General features: G+C 38.7%; 1 protein-coding gene across 3 annotated transcripts in view; it reads right to left on the bottom strand.

Annotated features, from left to right (window-relative positions):
• Window positions 1-25,412, bottom strand: part of VDR (vitamin D receptor) — a 95,116-nt gene that overhangs the window by 7,479 nt on the left and 62,225 nt on the right. For all 3 annotated transcript variants that reach the window (XM_070937914.1, XM_070937912.1, XM_070937913.1), the window contains 5 exons: window positions 7,587-7,771; window positions 5,573-5,678; window positions 3,648-3,801; window positions 2,408-2,559; window positions 711-827 (listed from right to left, as the gene is read on the bottom strand). In XM_070937914.1, the coding sequence (XP_070794015.1) occupies window positions 711-827; window positions 2,408-2,559; window positions 3,648-3,801; window positions 5,573-5,678; window positions 7,587-7,771 (714 nt within the window). The remainder of the gene's footprint in view (window positions 1-710; window positions 828-2,407; window positions 2,560-3,647; window positions 3,802-5,572; window positions 5,679-7,586; window positions 7,772-25,412) is intronic.

The following is a 25,412-nucleotide window of genomic DNA, read 5'->3' as shown; positions in this document are numbered from 1 at the left end:
CAGATGGCAATGCTTAGTGACCAGAACAGAGGGAGCACACCTAGAATAGCTGGACCAACAGGAGCTAGGAAATCCTACCCTTAACCATGTCAGGTACATCACCAATGAAATATGCTAGATAGTGTCCAGAGCACAACATAGGGGGAGAAAAGAGAAAACACTAATTTAAGACCAACTAACTAAAGGTAACTAAGTTGTTTTGATTGTGGGCTGTGGATGAGACAAAGGAAATGTCATGAAGACATGGCACATAAAAATGGTATTGATACATATTCATGCAGTAGTTAGGTAGATATGGACACTTCTGCTCGGAAACAGCAAGTATTGATATCACTTTAAGCTCAGAACATCCTGATGTTTGAATTTATCTGAAAACAATCAAAAGTCTGAATCTAGCCAAGACCTGTTATAAAGTTGATTCAAAAGGACCAGGATTATTCCGAGATAGATCAAATTCCTTGAAAATAATCCCTTCATTTTATGCTGTGGAAAGGATTTCAAAAATTAATTTTCTATGGATGGTCATTTGTTCAGTAGTTTGTTTCTTACACCGAGGCACATCCAGTACATTCATTTGGTCAAAAAGATGCTTATCATTTTTTATACATGGTGGAATAAACATTATGTGTGTTATTTCCTACCAAGACTTTAATACGTAATATGTTTTAAGATAGCTGAAATGCAGCCTGTGACATTAAAGTTTTCCTCACCAGGAGAAAGGATGCAGATGGCCATGAGAAGCACATGTTCTTCTTCATGCAGGTTCAGTTTCTTCAGACTAATTTGAAATTTAACGAGGGGCTCCAGTAAGTCTAGGCTGTGGCCAGCTGAAACAGAAACAAAGCAACTTTTGAGAGGCAGGCACTATATTACTAATTACCAGCTAGGCTAAAACAGGGGAAGTAACAAATGTAAGCATAAATCTTGGCCCCGGATTTTCCTTCCAATGCACCCAAGTGTGTCATCCGTTGAGTTGTCATCCCTAAGGTGAGCAGTATGCTCAAAGAAACCAAACAACCGGAATAACAACATCCATGTTTCATTAAAACTGGCTCTTTGGCAAACTTAACTTATACTGGATTCGCCCTTGAGGTGGTGCAATCGTGCAGTTTACATGATTACTTTTTCAACTTCCTGTTCCTCCCCATCTTGGTCAGATGGTTGCCACAGAAACTGAATTCTTAAGTTTGCAACTTCATGAAACATCAGCCAGCTAAGCAATCTGGACCCATCAGACAATCCACCTCCTCATCCCAATTTATTATTCATTGTGATAAAACAACATTTCACTGGAAGGACTTGGAGAAACGTTGGCATGTGTAGCAGAGTGAACTTTATTTTATCTGGCCCACAGCCCTTCCTTCCTCTAAATTTGCTAGCCTTCCTTTTTTTCCCCCTATTGGGTACCACCCAGAAGCTCCCACAAGAGTCTCTGTGGTGCAGGGGGGAAAAAAAGGAAGTCTGGAAGCACCTTTCTTTTAAACTAACACATTTTATTAAAAGGCATCAACTTATTGTGAGCTGCAGCTCACACCATCAAATGTCTTTCTTTCCAATTTTTTGGTTTGGGCAAATAAGAAATCTCTTTTCCTCTCTGAACATCAAGTCCAATACACAAAGTTTCAGCCACTTCATGCTGGCCTCTTTTTTAGATAGTCTAGACATGTACTTTCTTGCTCAACTGCAGCTGAGGAGGGTCACCAGCAGTAACAAAGCTGGGATCTCCTGCCTTGCCCTGGGGCTCCTCAGCTTCTCCCTCCCCTCTTTCTTTCCTGAGGAAAACACTACAAGCTTCCTCTGCAGCAGCTGTTTTTTAGTGCATGGAACTGGGGGGGAGACAAGGACAAATTACCTGGGAATACTGCATTTTACACACCCTGGTTGGCAAGCTAGAGGGAGCTCTTATGGACTCATCTCTTGTCCTCAATGTTTTGGGGCCTCCTAAAACACTTCCAAGGAAATTTGGGAGTACTGTATTTCTAAGTGCATGCAGTATAACAGTGGCAATTGTGTTAAGAACGGCTTGCCAGGCATACCTGCTGCAATCACAAGGTACTGCACAAAACCCCTATGCCACACAGGGGAGATGGCAAATCAGGATTTACTGCCAAGGAGTAAATCAGTACATTTTTCATTATGTTATAAATAGGCTGTAAATTATTAAACAAAGGATAAACCCATTTCTCCTTCTCAGATACACCACTGTCATTAATTCTTTCTAATGTTACCAGCTGTGTAAAATAATACATAAGATACTGTGTGCCACTGTGATTTGCTTCAACCTTATGTAGGTTTAGGACACATTTTCTATATATCTTAAGAGGTATTTAAAAGTACTGAAGGAAAAGAGAATTGGCATGAGGTAGTTGCTCCAGGGCTATCTTCTGCTTTACCATGCAGGTCATACCTTGAGTGACATCACTGACTTGGTATTTGAAGTCATTGCTGCCGCAAGTCCAGGACATATCCTCTAGGGAGAATGACTGATTGGAACGGAGCATTATCACTTCAATGGCACTGGATTTCAAGAGAGCAATCTGATCCTCTGCTGTTAGACTTCTGTATTTAAAAGAGAATATGAAACTCAGATGTCAACCAGTCCATCATCATAACATTCTGTAAGGTCAAGATTAGATATGATTACCCTTTATTCCCGACCGTGCTGTTATTTCTCTTGATATAAACTGATCTAATACAACAGCTTGGAAGGCCATCCCCAAAACATAAGCTCAGTTAACCAATGACAAACTCTAAGTTGATTGCAGACATTTCTGCTTGCAATTCTTTGTAGCCTCAAATGATGGCTTTATCCGTGTGAACGACGGGCCACAGACCAGATGTTTCTGACAGAACTTTCATGTCACTTAATATGGATATTTTAGCAACACAGTTCACACACTGAATTAAAAGCCAGTCACAATTGGGCTATGCAATGCTGTGGATTTGATTAAAGAATTTTTTTTTTTGGAGCATGCAAGAGTGATGAGTGTTTCCTGGAATCATGACACAAATCTTGTGAGGCCATAAAACAAAATGAATCAAAAAAACTTTTGGAAAAACACATGAGGTTCTCGGCAAGATTTTTGCAACAGGTAGAGCTCTGCAAAGCAGATTCAACTTTCTTGCCAATTCAGTTCACAAAAGAAGCAAACCTATGGGAAACCTCTGGCTAAGTGGTTCTCTGCAGGCATGTATGCGCATACACCCATGGCACTCTTCCCAGTCTCCTAGCTCTTATTTAAGAGGGAATCTGAGATACCTTGTTCAAGGTCTCTACCAGTACTAAAGTTGCAAACTACCCCTTCCCTACAGTAACAGGCTGAGAAGCCTTCTGTCACCTCCCAAGGAAACAGCTGTTAATGGATTGCAAGGCTTAAAAAAGACAGAACTGTTCTGAAGGTAGGACTTCAGTTTGACTGAGGAATGATCGTATTTATTTATATGGCTTGTTGTGTCAATATTTTATTTGGTTTTTAAGGTGACCCATTTTTACCTTTTGTGTGCCTTTGCAGATTCTGAAGTCTTGTAAGTCTTGTAAGTGTTGTGCATGGATATATATTTATTTACGCATGACAAATCAGACACAGATACACACCTCTAGGGAAAAAGCAGGCAAAGGTTCTGAAGCTACTTCTAAATTTCCTTACCTGAACCCTGGAATCATTTTAGCAAATCCAATAACTTTCTGGATGCTGTAGCTAACAAGATCAGCAAGGTGAGGCAACATGGAGAGGTGGGAGAAGTCAATGGACATGGATGTGCTGTCATCATTCAACTCCAGACTGGAAAGCATCATTGGCTCTGGTGGAAAAGGAGAGGTGGAAACAGCTTAGACCGTCTGTCACACCAGTAGGGAAGGCATTGTTCATTACAGCATGAAATGTTTTAGAATCTACACAGTATTAATTGGGCTACTTAACGATTACTATTTATTATTTTACTTTCTGGTGTGTATTGATTTGCATCGAGTGAGTCATATTGTGAAGATGAAATTGAGGCGCCACTGCTGTGGCCAGGACCCTGCTGTCCCTAAGCTGACTGAAAGCCACTGCTGGTAATACTCCAATGGGAACAAGCAAAACCAAAGAATCCAAAAGGAGTAATTTTGTGAGATCAAATTTTAAGACTGTAGAATTCCTCAGTGTCCAAATTTTGGACCCTATCCACATGATTAAAAACATGTCCCAGTTTTTCACTTTAATCTACTGCTCTGTTCTTTCCTAACTACACTTAGAATGGTTTTTAGAAAATAGCCATTGCAGTGCAGCATAAAAAATTACATACATGCCCTGGTTCGCACCGGTTCTATAGAACCGGTAGTAAAACCAGCGGGAGGCTCCACCCACTGACCATGACGTTATCAAAAGTGCTTCTGCGCATGCGCAGAAGAGCGCACGCGTGAGCGAAAAGAGCACATGTGCACAGCCCTGTTGCGAACCAGTAATAAAGGTAAGTAGAACCCACCTCTGCATACATGTATTACTAAAAGTACAATCTTTGGCACAAAACCAAACTCAAAGTCTGAACACAGAATCAAGGCATGTCCACATTGAACTCCGGTGCTGCTCCTGCAGTGGTGCTTCATGCTATTGTCCCCAAAAGTCCCCAAGCTGACTTTTTTCCACATCATCTTCCTAAATATTCAAAATTATCTATTAATCTCCAGTGTTTGTATCACATGCCAATCCTGATGGACTTTGGATGGGCAACATTAAGATAAAACATTCTGTGCCAAACTCCACAATACAATAAAGACACAGAAGGTGTCTAGGAACATTAAAAGAAAATGTTCATTCAAAGACTTTAGCCATGTCAACTGCATAGAGTTGTGATGGATGAGGGTTGCTTTTTCCATTGGCAGAAATCCCCACCAATCCTCCCTTCCCAGTTTCTGGTGCCTCTTTCTCTCATTCAGGCATTGTAGTGTGCCATAGCTTTCACACAAGACTCGGGTGCTCTTCCAACCCAACCAGCTGGGGTTTTTTTTTTCCTCCTCCACCATAAGCAAATGCAACCCAAGGAAAATGCTCTTGGCTGACATTCAGTTTCCACACTTGTTTACTGTTCAGGTAGAAGAAGGACAGGCTAGACCTCCGTGCATGCAAAAGCTGACTGGTCCAAACACAGGTTTTGCAGAAACAGTTTGAAGGTTATGGAGATGAAACACTGGCCATCTTGAAGTGTCCTCACAATGCATCTTGGCATGATGCCAGAGGCAGTATTTATCATGAGCCCTTTTCCTATAGAACACTTTCTGAGTTTTCCTAGAATTTCTTTTATTTTTCCACAACCCCAGTAAAAGAAAATTTTTTTGGAACAGTGGAACAAAGGCGTTGGCATTAAGAACTCTCTGAATAGAAGTACTCTAAAATTCATAGGACTATGTTAGATCTTCTGAAGGGGAGAGAAGGAGACCTTAGCTGTAAGTTAAGATTTGTTGTAAAAGTTTCACAAAGAAACTTCATCAGTACAAAAAAGGCAACTGTAGGATTTGCCATTTAAAAGAAACATAGTTGCTAGAATTCTTGCAGTTTACCATGAATATAAATATGATTTGGACTCTGTGTGTTACCTGAAGAGAAGCTGGAAGTATCTGAAGAGTCATCTGAGAAGGAAAAACCTGGTGTCATGTTAGACGATCTACTTGTATGTTCTTTTTCATTTTGTCTTACAGGAGGCTGAAATAGAAAGGGTACCATTTGATAGTAGCCTGCTGTTTTCTTCATACCTTCATCCTGAGTCTAGTTACTAGAAAGTTAGTTCATTAATGGAGATAATTTACTGTGAGGAAAAGGGTGCCTTGAGGCTTTTACCCACTTGTTTACCCAGTCTAATTCCATGGATCCGTTTCTTAGAACAACCACCAAAGAGAAGACTATCATCTGCTCTGATATCCTATGATTTAATTTTTTTTATTTCTCCTTTATTATTTTATAAATAATTCAAGGCAGAGAACATATCTAATATTTCTTCCTTCTCTTATTTTGCCCTAACATTTTTATTACTTAATTCTTTAAGAAATCAGCATATTCTGAACCAAATAGTCACTGCAACTGCTATCTTATTTGCATAATAACCTAGAAAAAATGTATGTTGCAGCCTCTTGATTGAAGGTAAAATACATTTATTCGATCTTCAGGTTGAGAAGGCAGAAGGTATTAAGAGGCTAATCACCCTATATTGGAAATACTGGTTTTGCTCAGAAAATATAAACTAGTAGAGAAAAGTAAGGGAGAGTAGGAATCTGTTGGGAAATATCACAAAAACAAAAGTAACTAACCCCAGGTTTTCAAAACCATGAGTCATCCACAGTTAGTTCTCTTTCTTCTACTTCTCCTATCTACTTCAGCTGTTCTCCTGACGCCTCATGTGCATCACTCAATTCAAAGCTGTTTTGCTCTTGTGACGGGGCAGGAAACACTTGTGGCTGCTTTAGCCACAAGTATCTTCTTCCTCTTTTTCCCTCAGAACTGATAAAACCTCGTTATTCAAAGATTTGTGTGTGGCTGAGAAAGGCAGGTTGGACAAGTAGAATAATGGGGCCCATCAAGAGCCCTGCTGCTTGGTTATTCACTCTGCTTAAGGGGACTTTCCCCTATTTTGTTCTGTCAAGTACATTTTTAAGGACAGATTGTGATGAAGCCATACTGGGCAGCCCACATAATGCAGCTATCACCAACTGAAGTCTAGTCACAAATACACTTACTAATTTCTCCAAGCAGTACAGTTGTAAATCCAACTGGGGTATATAGATAGTCCTCAACTTATGACCACAATTGAGCCCAAAATTTCTGTTGCTAAGTGAAATATTTGTTAAGTGAATTTTGTTCAATTTTACAAACATTCTTGCCACAGTTGTTAAGTGAATCACTGTAGTTATTAAGTTAGTAACATGATTGTTAAGTGAATCTGGCTTTCCCATTGAATTTGCTTGTCAGAAAGTCACAAAAGGTGATCACATGACCCTGGGACACTGCAACCGTCATAAATATGAGTCAGTTGCCAAGTGTACGAATTTTGATCAATGACCATAGGGATGCTGTAACAGTCATAAGTCTGAAAAACAGTCGTGTCACTTTTTTCAGTGCCATTGTAACTTTGAACAGTCACTAAGCGAATTGTTGTAAATCGAGGACTACCTGTATTTACAGATGTATTTCATGCTAACTTAGTGTGAAAATAATTTCCAGTCAGAATAGTTCTAAATCCGGTGACTTGGCTAGAGAGCTTCAATCTGGGACACAGTTCCAATTTAAAAGACATATTGAATTGTTCTTTCATAATAGAAATATGGAAAACCAATATGCAGAAAAAGACCTAGTGGCCCATCAAGGCTGCCCTTTGAGTTTATTTGTTTTTTGCTTTATTTTTAATTTCTTTTTAATGTATTTATTTATAATTAGGTGTAGATTTGAATCTGCCAGCAATGTTACTTTTGTTAAGTGGGATGTGGACAAGAGTTTGAATCACTAATTCAGAAAAGTTACAAAGTTGAAAAATATTCATTTTTTTCACCAGCAGGTGTCCTACTTCTCACAATAATAGTAAAGTACTGAAAAAAAAAAAAAAAAGCAAGCAGAACTTACCCGGAATTGAGAGAAATCTGAATAAGTAGGATCATAAGTTTTGCGGTGGGCTTCAAGAAGAATTTCAATGACTCGCTGTTGTTCCTCCAGCAATTTGGGCTTTAGGCTTTCCTTAAGAGCTTCCTCCTCCTTCCTCTTCATTATCATCTCCCTTTTCCTCTGAACCTCTTCATCGGTCAAAATAACTGTAAAGGCAGAATAGTAAGCACATTAGAGTAGAGGTAAGAGGAAACTGCTAGCCTTAGCTGAAGAATGGGAGAAGACAACAGCATTTATTTCCTTAAGGGTTATTGTTTATCGGGACAGGAGTGATTTAATAGCTAGCAAATGTTCAAAGAAAGAGGGATACTTGACATGGAGAAGACATCCCAGGTGGATCTTCAAAAATTCTGATTTTAAAGCTGTCTTTAAAGAACCCTCTGGCTCACAGTGACTTTCTTCCAACCAGATGTTTGCAAAGTTGCTGAGGACATGAAGCCAGATGTACTGTTTAGAAGACCTCATACACACGAATAAATTTTACTGCCGTTTAAAAATACACGGCCAACAGTTTTTCTTTGCATAGTTGTGCACTACAACCATTTTGGGGACTGGAGGAATAGCACAGGTCCATCCTCATCAAAAACAACTTGAAGGCTATCTGGAATGCTGCCTTTATGTGTTTTGTGACATCAATCCTCCACAAGTTGTCTGTGCAACATGTCAACACACAGCAAAGGGCTGCTTTTGTGGACTATGGCCTTTTCCCTATTTACAATTAACCATGGCACAAACAGCCTCTGGGAATATGTTCCCAGGACGTTCCCTCACATTTAGTCCCCAGAGACAAGCTTATATTGCCCAATGGGTTAAAGATGTGTTTTCTTTCTTACTTTAAAGACCATCCAAGAGAAGCCTCAAGGTATGTAGAGTCTCTTAGACTTTGGGAGGAACTTAGGTGAGGGGCTGTTATTGAGAACAGAGGCGATAGAGGCTGACAACGAGGGCAATAAATATCACCCTGGTGTGCCATTTTCTGACAGCTAAAAGAATTGTGATGAGCAGAGTAACTTAACAGTGGGCAGAAGCCTACACTGCCTGACTATGTTGCTGAAAATTCAGAAATTACAGTCTGCAAGCAAGTGAATATTTTGACAGGTTTTCAGCTCATTCTGGCAATGCCATAGACACACTGCTGGCAGAAACATTATCACTTTTATACAAGGTCACTGATGCATCGCACTGACAAGCTTCCAGGCCTGCATGTTTGGCAAATAGAGACAAAAGCCAACTTTAGAAAATGAAAGACAGAAACCTTCCTTTAAATACAATGAACAACAATTGAGAATCGTGTTATCAAGTGTGAAGAATCAGAAGCACACCTTAAGTTCTGGTTAAGCTGATTTATTGCTCATGTCTATACACAAAAATCTGGTCAACTAATGGACAGCACTAAATTGGTGCTAGGTAAGTGTTAATGGAATTCAAGGGAAGCTGGTCTTGGAGCATTTGTGGAAATCTAAGGATTCTAGGCTGAGTCCTCTCTTAACTATACCCCCAGCCTCTGCCTCCTCTTCTCCTACACCTATATTCCAATAGCATCCAAAACTTTTACATTCCCTTTTTTTAAAAAACAAATATCGCAATTATGGAGATTTATCATTACACATAACCCTCCCCAGTCCCAAAGATTCTGGGCAGCACGCATCAAACAAAGCAAAATCATCACCATTATCATCCCAAATACTCAGATAATAGAAAAAAGAAGCAAGGATAAAATCCAAAATAAATCCAAGATAGGCACCAAGAGTCATCTGGGACTGCAATAAAATAGCTTTTAGAGAAGTCTAGCAAGGTAAGACTTTTAATGCATCAGGCTTTGGGATAATCTATCTTTCTGTCCGTTCATCCATCCATTCACCAGCACATGAACATTACTATATCTTGTATACTAAATGATAGAGATGACTTAGATTTCGAAGATGGTTGGGGGTAAAATACAACATGATAGCCCCAGATGAGAAAGATTAGATTTGGAACGTGGGAAATTAGAGGTGGGGGGGATTTCCTATCTCAACTTACCTATTGACAGATTTGAGCAGTTTCAATACCTGGATTTTTTTAAACATTTTTAAAAAGACCCATGACACATAATGAGAAAGATTACAAAGCATCCTGAATACTAAAAGCAGTATAAAGGTCACCCTGCAATTTAGGATGTATAAGCAGAGCTGAGCAAGCACAGGGCTGTAATACAAAGCAGTCCCTTTGCACGCAATAGCTGCAAGCCTTATTTTGGCATGTAGGACGAGGTGTTGAGAAAGATCTCTACCATCGTGAGGAACTGGAGTCTGTCTGCAACTTTTCTCTTCCTGTGACGACCCTAATCCTGGAAGAATTCTTGCAACCAAGTCTCTAGCTTGCTTCTTTTAAGTATACTATAAAGAACTGTTCTCAAATATCTTGGTCTTAATATCCTTTACATTCTTAAAAAGGATTGATGGCCACAAAGAGCTTTGGTTTACGTGGGTTATATCAATCAATATGTATTATATTAGAAAAAGAAACCAAGAGGTTTTAAAATATTTATTTGATTTTGTAGACCCTCTGAAAAAATTCTGGGGGAAACTTTGATAACCACTGCTATAAAGAATGGTACAGTATCACAAAGGACCAGGTGTTATTTGTTTACTTGCTTAATTAACCTTTTATGCAGCCCCAATCCCAAATTTCTCAATGGCATAAAAGCTCAAGCAAACAATAAATAAATTCCAACATCTTGAGCTTTCATAGTTATACTGTCCAGCATCAGGGGCAGTTGCTGGGATGTGAATTAGAGAGGGCAATTACTCTTGTGTTCTTTTTTGGTTGGCCCCTATGGTTCCCCTTTCCCTATGGAGAAAGAACTTTTGGTTTGATCTAATGGAGCTCAAGTGACATTCTTATTGCAGAACCCACTGCTTCAGGCTCATTTCAAAACAACGGTGGTTTAGTTTAAACTAACGTGAGCTTTTTCTTAGAACCTCTGTAACTGGATGTTTGAAATGTGGAAACGGAGGTGTTAGATGAAGGAGGCCCTTAGATTCAATCTGCAGAGGTCACCAGGGCTACTTTTTCTCCTGTCTGGTCTTCTCTCCTTCCCTGCTGTCCTCCAGAGTCAGCACACAGGCCCATAAAACAAGGGATAGAGAAATTGCTGTGTTGGCACTCTTGTGTAAAGCCTATTTCAATGCCATCCTTATCGTATCTTATCTTCTCTCTTCCAGTTTATGGCACCATCAAAAGAAGTCCAGTAAGTTCTAGATCAGAGATCCATACATCTTGTACTCTTAGGGTAGTAATGTGTATATACAAAAGAAAGAGCACTGGGTGAAAGGGCATTAGTCTGGCTCCTTGATTTAGAATTTATTTCATATCGCAGGGAACTAAAAGACCAACCTGCTCTCTAGTCAGCAGGCTGTTTACCAAGAAGCTTCTTAGAGACTTTTTCTCTGAATCAGACAATATTATTTACAGGAAATTTGCACAATACTGTTGTGTGCATCGAACATTTCTAAAGGAAGTGAATGTGAAGCATTAGGTGCCTGAGAAATCAATGCCACATCCGGATGGCTATTCCCTACTGTCACAATTTCTTTCCAACTCAAATATTTTTCTGTACACCTCCTAAGATCTGTCAGATAGTAAAATCACTTTGATCTTTTTTTAAAAAAAATAACAATGGATTTGAAAACTTTAAAAGAAAGAAAGTCTGTCCACTATGTGTAAAGCTCCCTCTTAGCATTCTCTTGCTTTCCACGAAATATCTATTGTTCTCTATAGGGTAAATTATAGAACAAGTGCACTTTGAAGTTTGAGTTTAGACAAATACAATCAGATCATGGGGAAGTGCTAAATATGAGGGGGAAAAGACAGCTAATGTTTACTTTTTATGATTCACGCCGATCTGTTTACTTATTTTCCTATTACATTTCTATGTGCCATTTGCAGAGGATATTGCCTGAGGGCTAACAAATATCGATTTGCCAAAGAAGAAAATATTATTCTGGAAGCCTGCACCTTTCCCACTCTCTACATGCATTTTGTTGGCATGTAGGGACTTCTATGGAGTTGGTTGCAAGGGGAGACTGGTTTCGGATACTATGATTAAATGCATTAGGAAGCCTCCACAGCTTTCTCTTCCTCTTGGCAACAGTTCTGTGCTACGTAACGAATTCTGGGAAAGCAGCATTCTAGCAAGCCTTATGGACTACAGCATCCCAGCAAAAACTGGAGGAGTAGCAAGACCATCACATTTCTTCTGCAGATGTTTTGGTGTCATGGGGAAGGGACAGTCCCTATCCTAGGAAAAACAGATGCCTGCCAACACAGATCAGCTCCCTAGTTACAGTTTAATTGTAATTTTAAGAAATGTTTCGCTTTAATCAGCGCTTGCTTATACCCAATATTCCTTGACTGATAGGAGGGATAATTAAGAAATCACTACCTGATGAAGAAGAAAACTATTTTTGGCCCCCATCATGAAAGAAATATACTTGGAGCAGTAATAAATGGGGAGAATGTGCAGAATTCAGGCTTATTTAATTCAATCTTTGACACTGGAAGAGAATGCAAGTTTATTATAATCAGGGTGGATAAAAATCAATGATTTTTTTACAAAAATCAAAAAAATCAGATTTTTTTTTATTTAATTTGGATTTTTTTTTATTTAAATCGGATTTTTTTGATTTTTATCTAATTTATTTTAATAAAAAACTTTTGGGGTAAAAATCTATCATAAGATAGTTTTCTATTTAAGATACATAAATAATTTAGTTTATTCAGCATGAAATGGAGCTTAGTTATGTAGCATGATGCTGTATATTCTGCAACACTGGGACTATCGGCGGGTCAAAGGAGTAGCAGAGATGACAGTTGCTCTTTAAAAATTATGATTTAAATCGAGTTGATTTAAATCAAGCCTTTTTACTAGTGATTTAAATCATGATTTAAATCGTGATTTAAATCAACTCGATTTAAATCAAATCCACCCTGATTATAATGACTTAAGTAAGTAGTAGAGTTAGTCATGTCATTTTAAATATGAGCTAAAGTCAGTTGTCTCATTAATATTTATATATCCTGAAATGTGGCCTGCCATTTACCAAGCCAAGCCAAGCCAAGCCAAGCCAAGCCAAGCCAAGCCAAGCCAAGCCAAGCCAAACCAAACCTGGCTTAGACAAGTGGTTATGTTTACAAGGACATTCAACATGCGAAAAATCACTTGGCTTCACTGGTCTCATCATATTTTTTGAAATTATCATATGCATTATCTATTAATAGTTTTTCTGATTTAGATTCACTTCCAATTTAAGGAGAGAGGGGGAACCCTCTAATAAAAGTTCAACAACAGATTGATGTATTACGATTGAACGAGCCACGGTGACGCAGTGCTTAGAAGGTAGTACTTCAGGCTAACTTACTGCTTACTCCAGGAGTTCGATTCTCACTGGCTCAAGGTTGACTCAGCCTTCCATTCTTCCAAGGTCAGTAAAATGAAGAGCCAGATTGTTGGGGGGCGATGTGTTAACATTGTAAACAGCTTAGAGAGGGCTGTAAAGCACTATGAAGTGGTATATAAATCTAACTGCTATTGCTACATGATCTACCAAAACCACACTGTCAGAGGATGACTAACAGTGTGTATTGCATGCTATTTACTGATACATATTATTTCCAAATCCATATGTCTGCTCAATTTGCTTATGGAAGTGGCATTTCTTTGAAAGCCTGAATCTTAGCTGAAATCTTAGGACCTTTTCCCATTGTTGAGCAGAAGCATGGAATAGATACTTGAGTTGGCTGAGAACTACAATGGCATGGAATTTGGCATCTCAGTTGTCCATCTCTATCCTGCCAGTATTTCTTCTGTCCTCTAAAACTGCAATTCACTTGACTTTCCTTCAAGGTAATAAGCAAAAACAAGCCTAATAGATTTTTAATTGCCTTGAAGCTTCCAATGGATGGCATCAGAATAAAGAGGGGGAAAAACCAACAATACAGTTATTGATAATGTCATGGCAATATGGCAGACAAATGATAGGGCCAGATAAAATTTGTGCCATGGTTAAATGTAAAATGGAAAGGCTCTAGGTTAGAGCTAAGTATGGCTTATGGAAAAATAAGAGACTTACTGATGATATCCCTGGGTAGGGCACCTAAGAATTGAATATCTATTGTCACACCTGAGAATTGTAGTTTTAAAAATCTGGTGTGGAAGGAAGCCCTATATTTTTCAAATATTCTATTCTCAGAAAACTTCGATTGTTAAATATATTGACCTTCCTTGTGCTGGCATTACCCTACTGTATGCCAATTCATTAAGGGAAGAAGAATCCAAGACCCAATTTTTCCCAAATATTTAACAGAGGAAATTTCAATTGTACTGAAGATTAATGGTGTTTACTGAATATTCAACATGTATACAGGGGAATCCTACGTATATTTACTCCAAAATATTATGTTTGGTGAATTTTGCTCTCTACTGAGTCTGTTCAGGGGTTACTACTGTAATGTTTATGTTGTTGCTTTCACAACTGTTCAATACTGCAAACAATAAAGTACAAGCAGAACAGAAAGGCCTTTGTACAGGTAGTGCTTGACTAATCACCTCGTTTAGTGACCGTTCAAAGGCACTGAAAAAAGTGACTTATGACCATTTTTCACACTTATGACCACTGCAGTCTCCCTGTGGTCACATGATCAAAATTCGGCTGCCTGGCAACTGGTTCATATTTATGACGGTCGCAATGTCCCAAGGTCATGTGACCACTCTTTGCGACCTGCTGACAAGCAAAGTCAATGGCGAAGCCAGATTCACTTAACAACCATGTTACTAACTGAACAACTGCAGTGATTCACTTAACAACTGTGGCAAGAAAGGTTGTAAAATGGGGCAAAACTCGCTTAACAAATGTCTCACTTAGCAACATAAATTTTGGGCTCAAGGTCATAAGTCAAGGACTACCTGTATATCAAATATGCACTACGGGATTTTTTTCCCCCATTGTTTTTGCATTACCAGCCTTTGTCAAAAAGTTACCAGTATTTTGGAAAGCTTTTCTTTAAAAAAAAAAACAACTGTTACAAATTACTAACACCCTGGAAAAAGAAATCCTAGCTGATAAAAGTTTCATTTGTTAAAACACTGGTAACCTTTGGAAAACAACACCCGAACATTAGCAAATCACATGGGAAACATTCATCTTATGACCAAGGGCTGTTGGTTGTTTTTTTTTTTTTTTTTTTTTTTCAGACACTGGACAGAAAGAACATTTTATGGTTAAGGTGGAGTTTGGAATGAGAGGTCTGGCAAGGAAAAATAGAAGCCCAGGTCATCTGTTGCTGTGGCATAACTGGGTGATGCAAGCATTCTGCAGCCTGCAGCTACGTCGGCTGAGGGTTAGTTAGCCGCTAGTGTTTTTCCAATACAAATGTTGCACAACTCTGTACATTCTTGAAAGTGATCTACAGATTAGGGTAGTATCTAACTGTGTCTTTCCAGACTATGAGGTGGCCTGAATACCAACATTTTTTTGTTCCCAGGATGGAGTGATATTACTATACAAGCATTTTTTTAAAAAAAAGACTTATTTTCAAAATCAATCAACTAAGACATTGGCATAATAAGCACCAGAATTGCTTTTAACATTTATGGCGGGGGAGGGGAGGGGGGAGGACTCTCTTAACTGCTGAAAAGTAACAGCAATTCCAGTAGACACATTTATATTTAGAGTGTTACTCAACTACTAAACTTCCTAAGAATCAGTTTTGTTGACTGGAAACTAGGAAATCCAGATCTGTAAAAAAAAACCTGTTATTTATGGCTAACTCAAATTTGAAGCTAGAATCAGAATGCAAAGAATGGAAAGTAAAAAAAAAAGAAGAATATTGGAATTAATGCTTTTGGGACATGTATTCTGGAAGAATATCTGTATCGCAGATTCTTCTGCTTCAATTGGAGTTCTAGATGGGGCGGAATAGTTTCTGTTTTGTTTCTCTGCTAAAACTATGCTACTTTGGGAGGGATTCAACCTTCACACTAAGCATATTTTTCTTTTGTTCAAAATAGTTTGCTGGATAAACTGTAGTCACAAATCATAGTTAAATTACAGATTTAATTTGTTGTCTGAATTCAGCCAATCTACTACACTATGTCAAAGATAAACAAATAACATCATGACTTAATGAGATGTGAAACCAGAGTTTATGCCACTGCATCCGTGGGGCAGCTGAGAAAAGTCTTCTTGACCTTGTGAGTTTCCATAGATTTGTAATCTCTAAAAAAGGCTTAAAATATAAAATGGTACATCCTATTTTTCTTAAATATGTAGATGCACTAAACATAAGGTGCACATGTGCATGGCTGCACAAACCCAGTTACTGGGCTAGTTAGAAAAGAAACACAAGGACTTGTGTCAGGAGAAATGAAAGGAGATTGCAGAGACAGGCAGAGGAAGTATTAAATCAAATGATGGAGTATGTGACATACGTACCTACGCTTATTTTAAATGCTATTTTAAATCCATGGCACTGAATTTGCTGTGTATAACATTGATAAATATTGGATTTTTTAAAGGTTGGATAGTAGGTTTGCTTGAATATCTATTATGATTGATTAAGGCTAAGAGATAAAATAAATTAGCAAACCTTTGTCCCTTGCTTCAATATTCCTACTTTCATCAAACTAAAGAAAAAAAAGGGTTTGGTATTTTGATTCAGCTGGAGGAGTGATGTGGACCAATTTATAGTTCCATCTTTTTATTCTTTATTCTTCTTGGGGAATTCAGTCCACCCTGCCCTTACCAAAGAATGAAGCAACGTGTACCTTATGAGGATCATTACAGAAGAACTTATATTAAGCATTCTGCAAAATCAAATGAATTGATCCATGAAAGATCAAAATTAAATTGCTCATCAGCTAGCATTTATTGATGTATCCCTAAGGCCTTTGGTCAAATATATGAAGCTTAAATGAAGCTAACTCCTTCTGAGTTGGTCCAAAGGCGCCAATAACTATAATGAACACTTCAGCTCTCTCTCAACATCTATAGCAGGGGTGTCAAACTCATGTCGTCACAATGGCATCACATGACATATCAGGACATCGTCCCCCTTCGCTAAAACAGAGGTGGGCATGGCCAGCATGTGACACATCTGGCCCGCAGGCCAGGAGTTTGACAGCCCTGATCTATAGGAATACACTAACACTTTTAAGTCTATTTTAAATAATGCCAAAGCATCTCTTCCCAGACATAGTTGGTCAATGGAGCACATTTTATTAGAGTAACAGGACTTTTTTTTTTTTTTTTTTACTTTTTTATACTATTGACAAAAATTCCAAATTCTTTCCGTACATCAAACACGTGCACACCCAAACACACCCCTTTACATTTAGGGAGGGTGATGTTATTTCCTCAGAAAAAGTCATATTTTAAAATTTGTAAAAATAGATAAATATTGTGGACAATGCTGGAAAGTTGCAACAGCTTGTGTGCTAATACCAAGTGTAGGAAATGAATCACTGCAATTTCCCATGAAGTGCTGTGTTGAGAAAGATTGAAATGGAAATGCTTTCAGATTAATGCAGATACTATTACAGTTAGGCACCTGGATTAGAAGGCCCCCATCTTCTAACTCTAAGGTTGGCTTTTATGATACCTGTAGCTTGTTAGGCAGTTGCTGCTCTCTGCAGATATGACTACATCGCATAAGTAGTTAGAGCAATTTGATGATGCTCTGTGAGGCCCACAAGTGCTTTGCATTTCCTCACTATCTCTTCCAACAGAATACAACTGAGTTTTAAGGAAACATCCAGACATGGAATATGGCATGTTGGGTGTGCAATTTTTCTCAGTTTATTCTCATGCAATCATTGCATGATTTTCCAGAAAGGAAGCTACATCATACAATTCTTCTATAATGATTTTGTGGAGTAATTATCAGATAAAAAATTCTGAGAACTTTCTAGAGAATACATTTGCACAATGACAAGCAAAGGCAGCAGAAATATTTTCCCATGTACTGTACAGCATTTGTTCCCTATTAATGTATCACATTCTCTTTACAGTATTTTTATGAATACTTATTGTGAGCACTATACCTCCATACTCTCCTTGTCTAGAATTTTATGACAGTAAAAGAGTTGCTAAAATTTAACTGAGGATATAAACCGCTGACGACTACCTGTTAATATACTATACAGTTAATGTACGGTACTATAATATACTTAAAAACAAAAGCAACAAATTATGAAATTCACGTTTAAAGTCTATGGCAATTCTGTCATTCAGGTCATGGTTGTCTGGAAGGTGCTTTAGCAGTCAGAGCTAAAGAAGCTTCTTGGATGAGAAGTGAAACGTCTTCAAAGAAAGAACAAGAAAGTCCAGTTGTCTCCTGAAAAAGCACCTTTGAGATACATTCACACTAATTTATACAGGAAAGTTTCAGCAAGTGTCAGAATTTGTCTAGACTCTGAAGCTAAGCAGTATTAGGTCATGACAGAGTTTCAGAGGTGAAATCTAAACTAAGTCAAAAATTATTTCAAACAAAGATAACCTCCCCCCCCCCCCCACACACATACCCTTTCATATTATTGCCAAGAACAAATCCTGATTGCCTCCATTTAGTCACTAGGACCAGAGCTTGATTTGAGGTCATATTTAATTTATTGTAGGGAATAACAATCCTTCACTGAACACACATAAATTCAACTGCCAAATGCTTAGATTATCCGTTCTTAGATTATGAGTTAGAATATACTTCATTTGGATTTGCATTTCTGGAGAACTCTATCCTTCTTCCTCTATCTAGTATTTTCACGGTAACAAAAACCACTTGCTTTCATTTGTCTAGAGAATGGAAAAGGCGTAATCATCAGAAGTCAAGAAATATACTTCATATACTTGTATATACTTCATCTCCCACTCTGTCACAAGCACTGTGCAGGTGGAACACAATAAGAAATATACATGAAAGCAAAGCCAATCCGTGCAATATGGATTGTTAATGGGCATTTCTACCTTTAGCTTACCAAAAAAGAGTTGGCAGCATTAGGGAATATCTTTGAATTACATCAATGGAACAGATTCATGGCTGTTCTAAAGAAACCCACTGAGTAGGATTGTGACCCTATATAGGCCCTAAATACTGTGGCATTTTAAAATTTAATTAGTACAACTAGTCCTCAACCTATACCAGTTTGCTTAGTGACCATTCAGTTACAATTGACTTATGACAATTTTTCACACTTATGACCGTTCAAGCATCCCCATGGTCACATAATCAAAATTCAGATGCTTGGCAACTAGTTCGTATTTATTACAGTTGCAGTGTGCAACCTTCTGACAAGCAAAGTCAATGGGGAAGCCAGATTCACTTAACAACTGTGTTACTAACTTAACAACTGCAGTGATTCACTTAACAATGGTGGCAAGAAAAGTCCTAAAATGGGGCAAAACTCAGTTAACAAATTTTTCACTTGGCAACATAAATTTTGGGCTCAATTGTGGTAGTAAGTTTTTTTGTTTTTTGTTTTAGTATCAGTCTGGCTTTTAATACTGAAAGATGGAAAAAAAATCACAAAACACATTTATAACAAAAGGAAAATAGTGCATATTCATGTATATCCACAGCTTTTTCCCCCCAAAGACCAGACTCTGTGCAATATACCTGAGCAGAAAACATTCAGATTACAAAATGTAACTGGTGAGGTTCTGTGTGTCTTGGGCCCTTTAACCATTCTTGGGTGATTGCCACTGGGGAAGAAGAGTGCAGTATGAAGGAGGCAGAGACATGTTTAAGCAGAATTCAGATCCAGAGCTTTGGGTTGTGTTTTCTTGGAGGTCAGCTCAGACAACTTCTTCAGCCTTTTCTTTAGCTCCAAAGGGAATTTCTTATAGCATTTCTTGCACACTGGCTTCATGTCAAATTAATTGTGGTCGTAAGTTGAGGTTTACCCGTAGTTACATTGTTATAACACAGTGGTAATTATTTTAATACTTGTGGTTGTTTTTCATTCAAGGAAGGATGCTCAAAGACTATTCTATGTATATTTAAATATACTGTTCTCTCAAAGAATTGTATGTATCATGTTGTCTGTCTGTCTATAGACCATAATGGATAGAGGAATGCTTCACGCCATAGGAAGAAACCCTCTGAGTATTTACTGTACATAGAACTGGCTTAATGAATGAAGTGAAACGAAAGGGTGGAGATACTAGTAGGTTTTTACATGAAAAAGGAAAAGTGGTAAGACAGATGTGACATTCATTTTCCCAAGCTAACATCTTTGTGTCCTAACATCTTAATTGTAAGCAATGAGGCCTGTGTTCTGAATTTAATAAATAATAAATCAGTCAAAATTATTCTGTATCTTATTGGAAAGAAAGAACCAGTAGTAACTGCATAGAAACATACTCAACTAGGTCCTTTCCAATATGGTTACAGGAGTGAACACCCTCTGGATTCACTGGTGTTCTTATCCTATGTTAACCATAAAAATGGGAATGGTGGGATCTAATACTAACCTGATCTAAGGACCCAATTTCATATAAATTTAAACCCAATGCATTAACATCATTTGGAGAGAAATGTTAGGGCCAAAACTATATATGACATTAACACTGATATTTGATAATATGAAGGAACTGATCAGGGTTTTGCTTACAGCAGAGGCGGAAGAGAAATTTAGCCCTGTGCTCAGTGAGGACTTCTTGATATGAATACTGTACTACCTTCTGGTGAAGGATTTTCTTGAATAGAAAGAGGAAAGGATTAAATACTTCATCTGTATCTGGGATTCTTATAAATGATTAATGCTTTCCCCTTCCCAGATGATACTATTAATATAAACAGATTCTCCTCATATTTTAAAATGTGCATGTTCCATTGTTCCAAGTCTGTTTTGGCCAGGCAGCCTCCACAAATGCAAATAATTATTTGCCAAGAAAGTGCTTCTTGATGTTGCAATTTTTGCGGGAAGGTTCTTACAAGATTTCATTTAAGAATGATTTCACCATCATTTAAGCAGAATCTGGTGGCTTCCCAGTTCAGAACATTGCCAGCAGCTTGATGTAAACCTTATGTAGGTTGCAAAGTTGAAAGGAAGAGAACAGTGGGCTTCTTCTAAGAAAAATAGTGCAAAGGGATATATTTTCCCACTTCCTGCCAAAATAAGAGGCCCACTAAAGTATTTTACTGGAATCAGTAGCATTTTTAGAGAGTTTGCAGCAAGAGATAAGAAACCTGGAGGAGGGAGGGGGAGAAGAGCAGCCAAAATTCAGAAGCTCTGTGCGGTTTTTCCAATGCAGTAAGGGCACTAGTTTCTCTTGCTTTATAAGGCAACAACTATTTGGACTCATGGGCATTTTCTAACAATTCCCCATGTCTAAAGATGTATCTGTGATAGGGCCACTATCAGAACACCATGCAAGAATTTTTTGTTCCCATTCATCAGCCACAAAGAGCCAAGAGCAGGAATCCATGGTACAATATGGTTTGCTAAAAATAAGCAAATGATCAAACCAATTGTTTATGTCAAACTGCACCTATTTCTCAGTGGCTTGCCATTTTGAACAGCATGATTTCTAGGGTTATACAAAGGGGCTCAGTAGTTATAGGAAGCAAGCAGGTGGCCCATTCTTTCTCTCTCGTCTAATCTTGCATCCTGTGGCTAAAGTGATTCTCCTGGTGCTCATTGTATGATGCTTTCTTAAATCTCTACAATAATTTCCTGCCCCCTTATGGATTAATCACAATCTAAATGTACAAGGATTCTGGTGCATGACAGGGGGCCTTCATTAGATCATATTGCAGTAAGTAGAAGTTACAGGGGTAGTAAATCTTGCTGAGAGTAATTGGAAACTTTACCAATATTTTGGATGACACTGCAGAAAAATAAATCTTTCAAATGGCCTTCAGACTATTCTTTTCTTGCCTGCCACCATAATTTGTTGTTTGCCTGCAGTTTCTGTCCATTTATCATGTGTTTAAGAGAGCGTAAAAGATAAGAAACTGAACAGCTTGGAGTAGATTGGGAGATATCAGAACTTTGCAACATAAACATCTCTACATTTGTACAACAAAAATAAGCACAGATTAGTCTGGAAAAAAACACCATTCTGATTACATTATTTATGCTATATTTATCCATTCTCAAATAAAGGATACCTTCAGTTTTGAGAAAATACTTTGTATATATCACTAAATACTGAACGTATGTATTAACAAGTAGTCCTCGACTTACAACCATTTGTTTAGTGACCATTTGAAGTAACAACTTTGAAAAAGTGACTTATTGCCTTTTTTTTACACCTATGACTACTGCAGCATTCTCATGGTCACATGATCAAAATTCGGATGCTTGGAAACTGGCATGTACTTATGACAGTTGCACTATCCCAGGATCATGTGATCACCTTTTGTGACCTTCTGAAAAGAAAAGTCAACGAGGAAGTCAAATTCATTTGACAACTGTATTATTTAACAACTCAAGGATTCACTTAACAACTGTGGCAAGAAAGGCCATGAAAGGCCATGAAAACATGCTTAACAACTGTCTGGTTTAGCAACAGAAACCTTGGGTTTAATTGTGGTTGTAAGTCAAGGACTATCTATATATTCTTATAGTGAAGTATTTCAATTCAGCAAAGTTGTAACTTTATAATATGTTCTGACCGAGAAGTTGAAATCAAAGGAGACATTACTGTACAGTACTTATTCTTAATCTACTCTAAAGTCCCGTGAAACTATTGGGTTTTTTTTTTTAGATGCCTCCTCTCTTATTGTAATATCCTGTCTAAGGGCCTTTCCCCACTGCTGAGTGAAAGACTCCTCACTCGTTCTTGAGTCAGCAGAAACACCACAGTGGTGTGAATGTATTGTCCCCATTACAAATCCCACACTGTCTCTGCTCCTACTCACTGCTGAGCAATACTGTCCCGATTAAATACCTCCAGGGCATGTTAAACAAAATTATTGGTTTAACACACTGGCTGTGCTGCCACCCAACTCCAAAACTGTGAGAAAACATCCACCAATCACTACAGTGATGGAGAATCAAGGCAAAGCTTCATATTTTTGAGCTTCATTTTCCCTTTCTCCAGATCTAAATGCTAAGTGCTGGGAAGTGACTCGAGTCTGGGTGGCGGCTGAATCTTACAAGTGTGCAGAGTCCCACAAATGGTAATCCCAGGGATGTAGCATACAGTTGTTAAAGTAGGACACTGCACAAGGTGCCAGCAAAGAGGAGGAATCTGCAGTGTTTCCCTTTCTAGCAAAGCAACAGTGAGCGATCCACCAGCTGAAGGAATGGCACTTGGGCAGCTTGGCTAAGAAGTATGGCCAGCTTGTCCCCTCCCCACCTCTCCCCACAAAAGGATGGCTTGCTCACTGAGCAGAGCAGTGGTGGGTTCCTCCCGGTTCCGCCGAGCCGGTAGCGGTGATGATATGACGTCACTGAACTGATTCTGCCCCCTCCGCCCCCGCGTTATTCTTACCTTTTATTTGGCCCCACCCCCAATCTATTGCTGCCTCCCAAGTCCCAGCTGATCGGCTAGAAGGAAAAAAACTGTTTAAACTCTTGCCATGGAGCTTCAAAGGGCTGCCCTACAGCTGATCAGCGTTAAAAGGCAGTGTGGTGGTAGACCAGTGCCTTCTAAAACAAATGAGTAGACCGGTGCCTGCAAAAATAAATGGGTAGACCAATGCCTCCAAAAACAAATGAGTAGACCGGTGCCTGCAAAAATAAATGAGTAGACCGGTACAGTTCTGCAAGCAGTTAAAAGCCTGGTAGATCAGTACCTCTGCTAAATCCTAAAGAATTGTCACGTGACCATCAAGAGACACCCACAAAATAAGCCACGCCCACAGAACCAGTAGTAAAAAAAAATTTAGAACCCACCCCTGGAGCAGAGCAGGGGACACAGGGCATGGGCCTCCTACATCCTCCATTCCTGGGACTCCTTTGGTAATTCTCACAAATGTGCTGAATAGATCAGAAGCAGCTCTGGTCAACCCCCTCATTCCAGGGGGCAGAAGTAATAACTTGAATGTGATTTCACTCTTATACAAGACTCTACTTGGTGAATGAAGTGGCTTTTTTGGCTTAAGAGTGGACAGGGTGGCCGAGGCCCAACTTTTTAAACTTCATAGCACTAGTGGCACCACAGAGTTAAACCCCCTGCTTGTTAAACTCCCTGCTTTTAGTGGGACCTTCTGGTATATGAAAAAAATGGAATAGCTCTTCCCATCATGAAACATGCAAAGAGAAAACAATACACTTAGACCTTATTCTTAACTGTACAGAAGCTTTAATGGAAATTGCCTTTGGTCACATTTGAAGAAATATGTTGCAATGAGAGGGTTTTTTGGTTTTTGTAGCCTTCAAGACAGTTTTTAATTTTTGGTGACTGCCTGAACTAGTCCCTGCAGTTTTTTAAAGCAAGATTTTCAGAAGTGGTTTGCCCTTGACTGCTTTCTAGGGCAAAGAGTGAGAGACTGGCCCAAAACTAGAATTCATAGTCTTCTTGTTTGCATCCTGCTGCTTTAACCACTACACTAAATCAGCTCTAAGATAGATATCAGAATCCTAAAAAACATAACTGTTTCATCTCTTGGTGAATAGTTTAAGAGGTTAATAAAATAAGCTTGAAAGCCAGTAGAATTATGGAATTAAGCAAGAAGTTAGAAACCCAGTTTCTAATTTACCTTCTACTACAGAAGCTCCCTGGGTGGAACGTTACTCTCTTGCAGCCCAACTCTCTCTGCAGGGTAGTTGTTTGGGGGGAAGAAAGCAGTGGTGGGTTGCCCCCGGTTTGGACCGGTTCTATAGAACTGGTAGTAAAACCAGTGGGAGGCTCCGCCCACTGACCCTGACGTCATCAGAACCAATCTGCGCATGCAAAGTGGAGCGAGCGAGCGAGCGAGCACAATCCCGTTGCGAACCGGTAGTAAAGTTAAGTAGAATCCACCCCTGGAAGAAAATACTCCATATGCCATACTGTGCTCTAAATGAAAATACAAATCTAACGAATTATTTTATTTTATATTCATTTTTATATTTTACATTTATATTTTATATTTATATTCAGATACTTATTGCACTTTCTCAGAAACAGTCAAGAGCTAGATCTATTTTGTGAAGCTACAGTAGTCTTGATTTAAATCAGATAAGTCCAGTAATCAGTAACAGCCATGGGAATGTGATTTGTCACAGTCATATAGTTATCACCATACTGAATGTTCTACAATAATTTATACAAGCTACCTTCAGAAAAATTGAGTTTCCAGTCATGCAAAGTTGTGCACGTACTGTATGTATGATAAGAAGGTAAGGGTTATCACAAGAATTATTGCAACAAAAATAAAAACGAAGTCTCAGATGCTCTGCAGAATGTACATTTGTTGCTATTTTGTCACCTTTCTATTTCACTTGTATTATGTTACGACATGATTGGTTCTTCTTCAGAAGAGCCTCCAATTTTTAGGAGTAACTTCTGAGGCTAGCAGTGGGAAGGGGGTCTAATGCCTCCCTTGGTCACCATTCAGTCAATGGACAACTGGCTTGCATTTACAACTGGTTGTGGCAGCCTGCGGTCACTTATCTTTAGAAGATCTCTGGAGCTTGGGTTAGGGAACTTTAGCCAGCCACTTTGTTGCTTGGCAACAAAGCACAATCCCAGAAACAGCTGCCATTTTCCAAGTGACCACAATTCTTTGTGGCCATGCTGAAATAAGGTGGCTCCCACAGCCCAGGAACAGTGAGGGATGATGTGGCTTGCCTTCCTTCCCCAACGTGAGGTCCAGAGG

The sequence above is a fragment of the Pituophis catenifer genome, unplaced genomic scaffold, assembly GCF_029215685.1.
Source record: "Pituophis catenifer annectens isolate HBS135680 unplaced genomic scaffold, rPitCat1.0.hap2 SCAF_2, whole genome shotgun sequence".
Classification (NCBI taxonomy): Eukaryota; Metazoa; Chordata; class Lepidosauria; order Squamata; family Colubridae; genus Pituophis; species Pituophis catenifer.
This window is presented reverse-complemented; position numbering and strand designations above follow the sequence as displayed.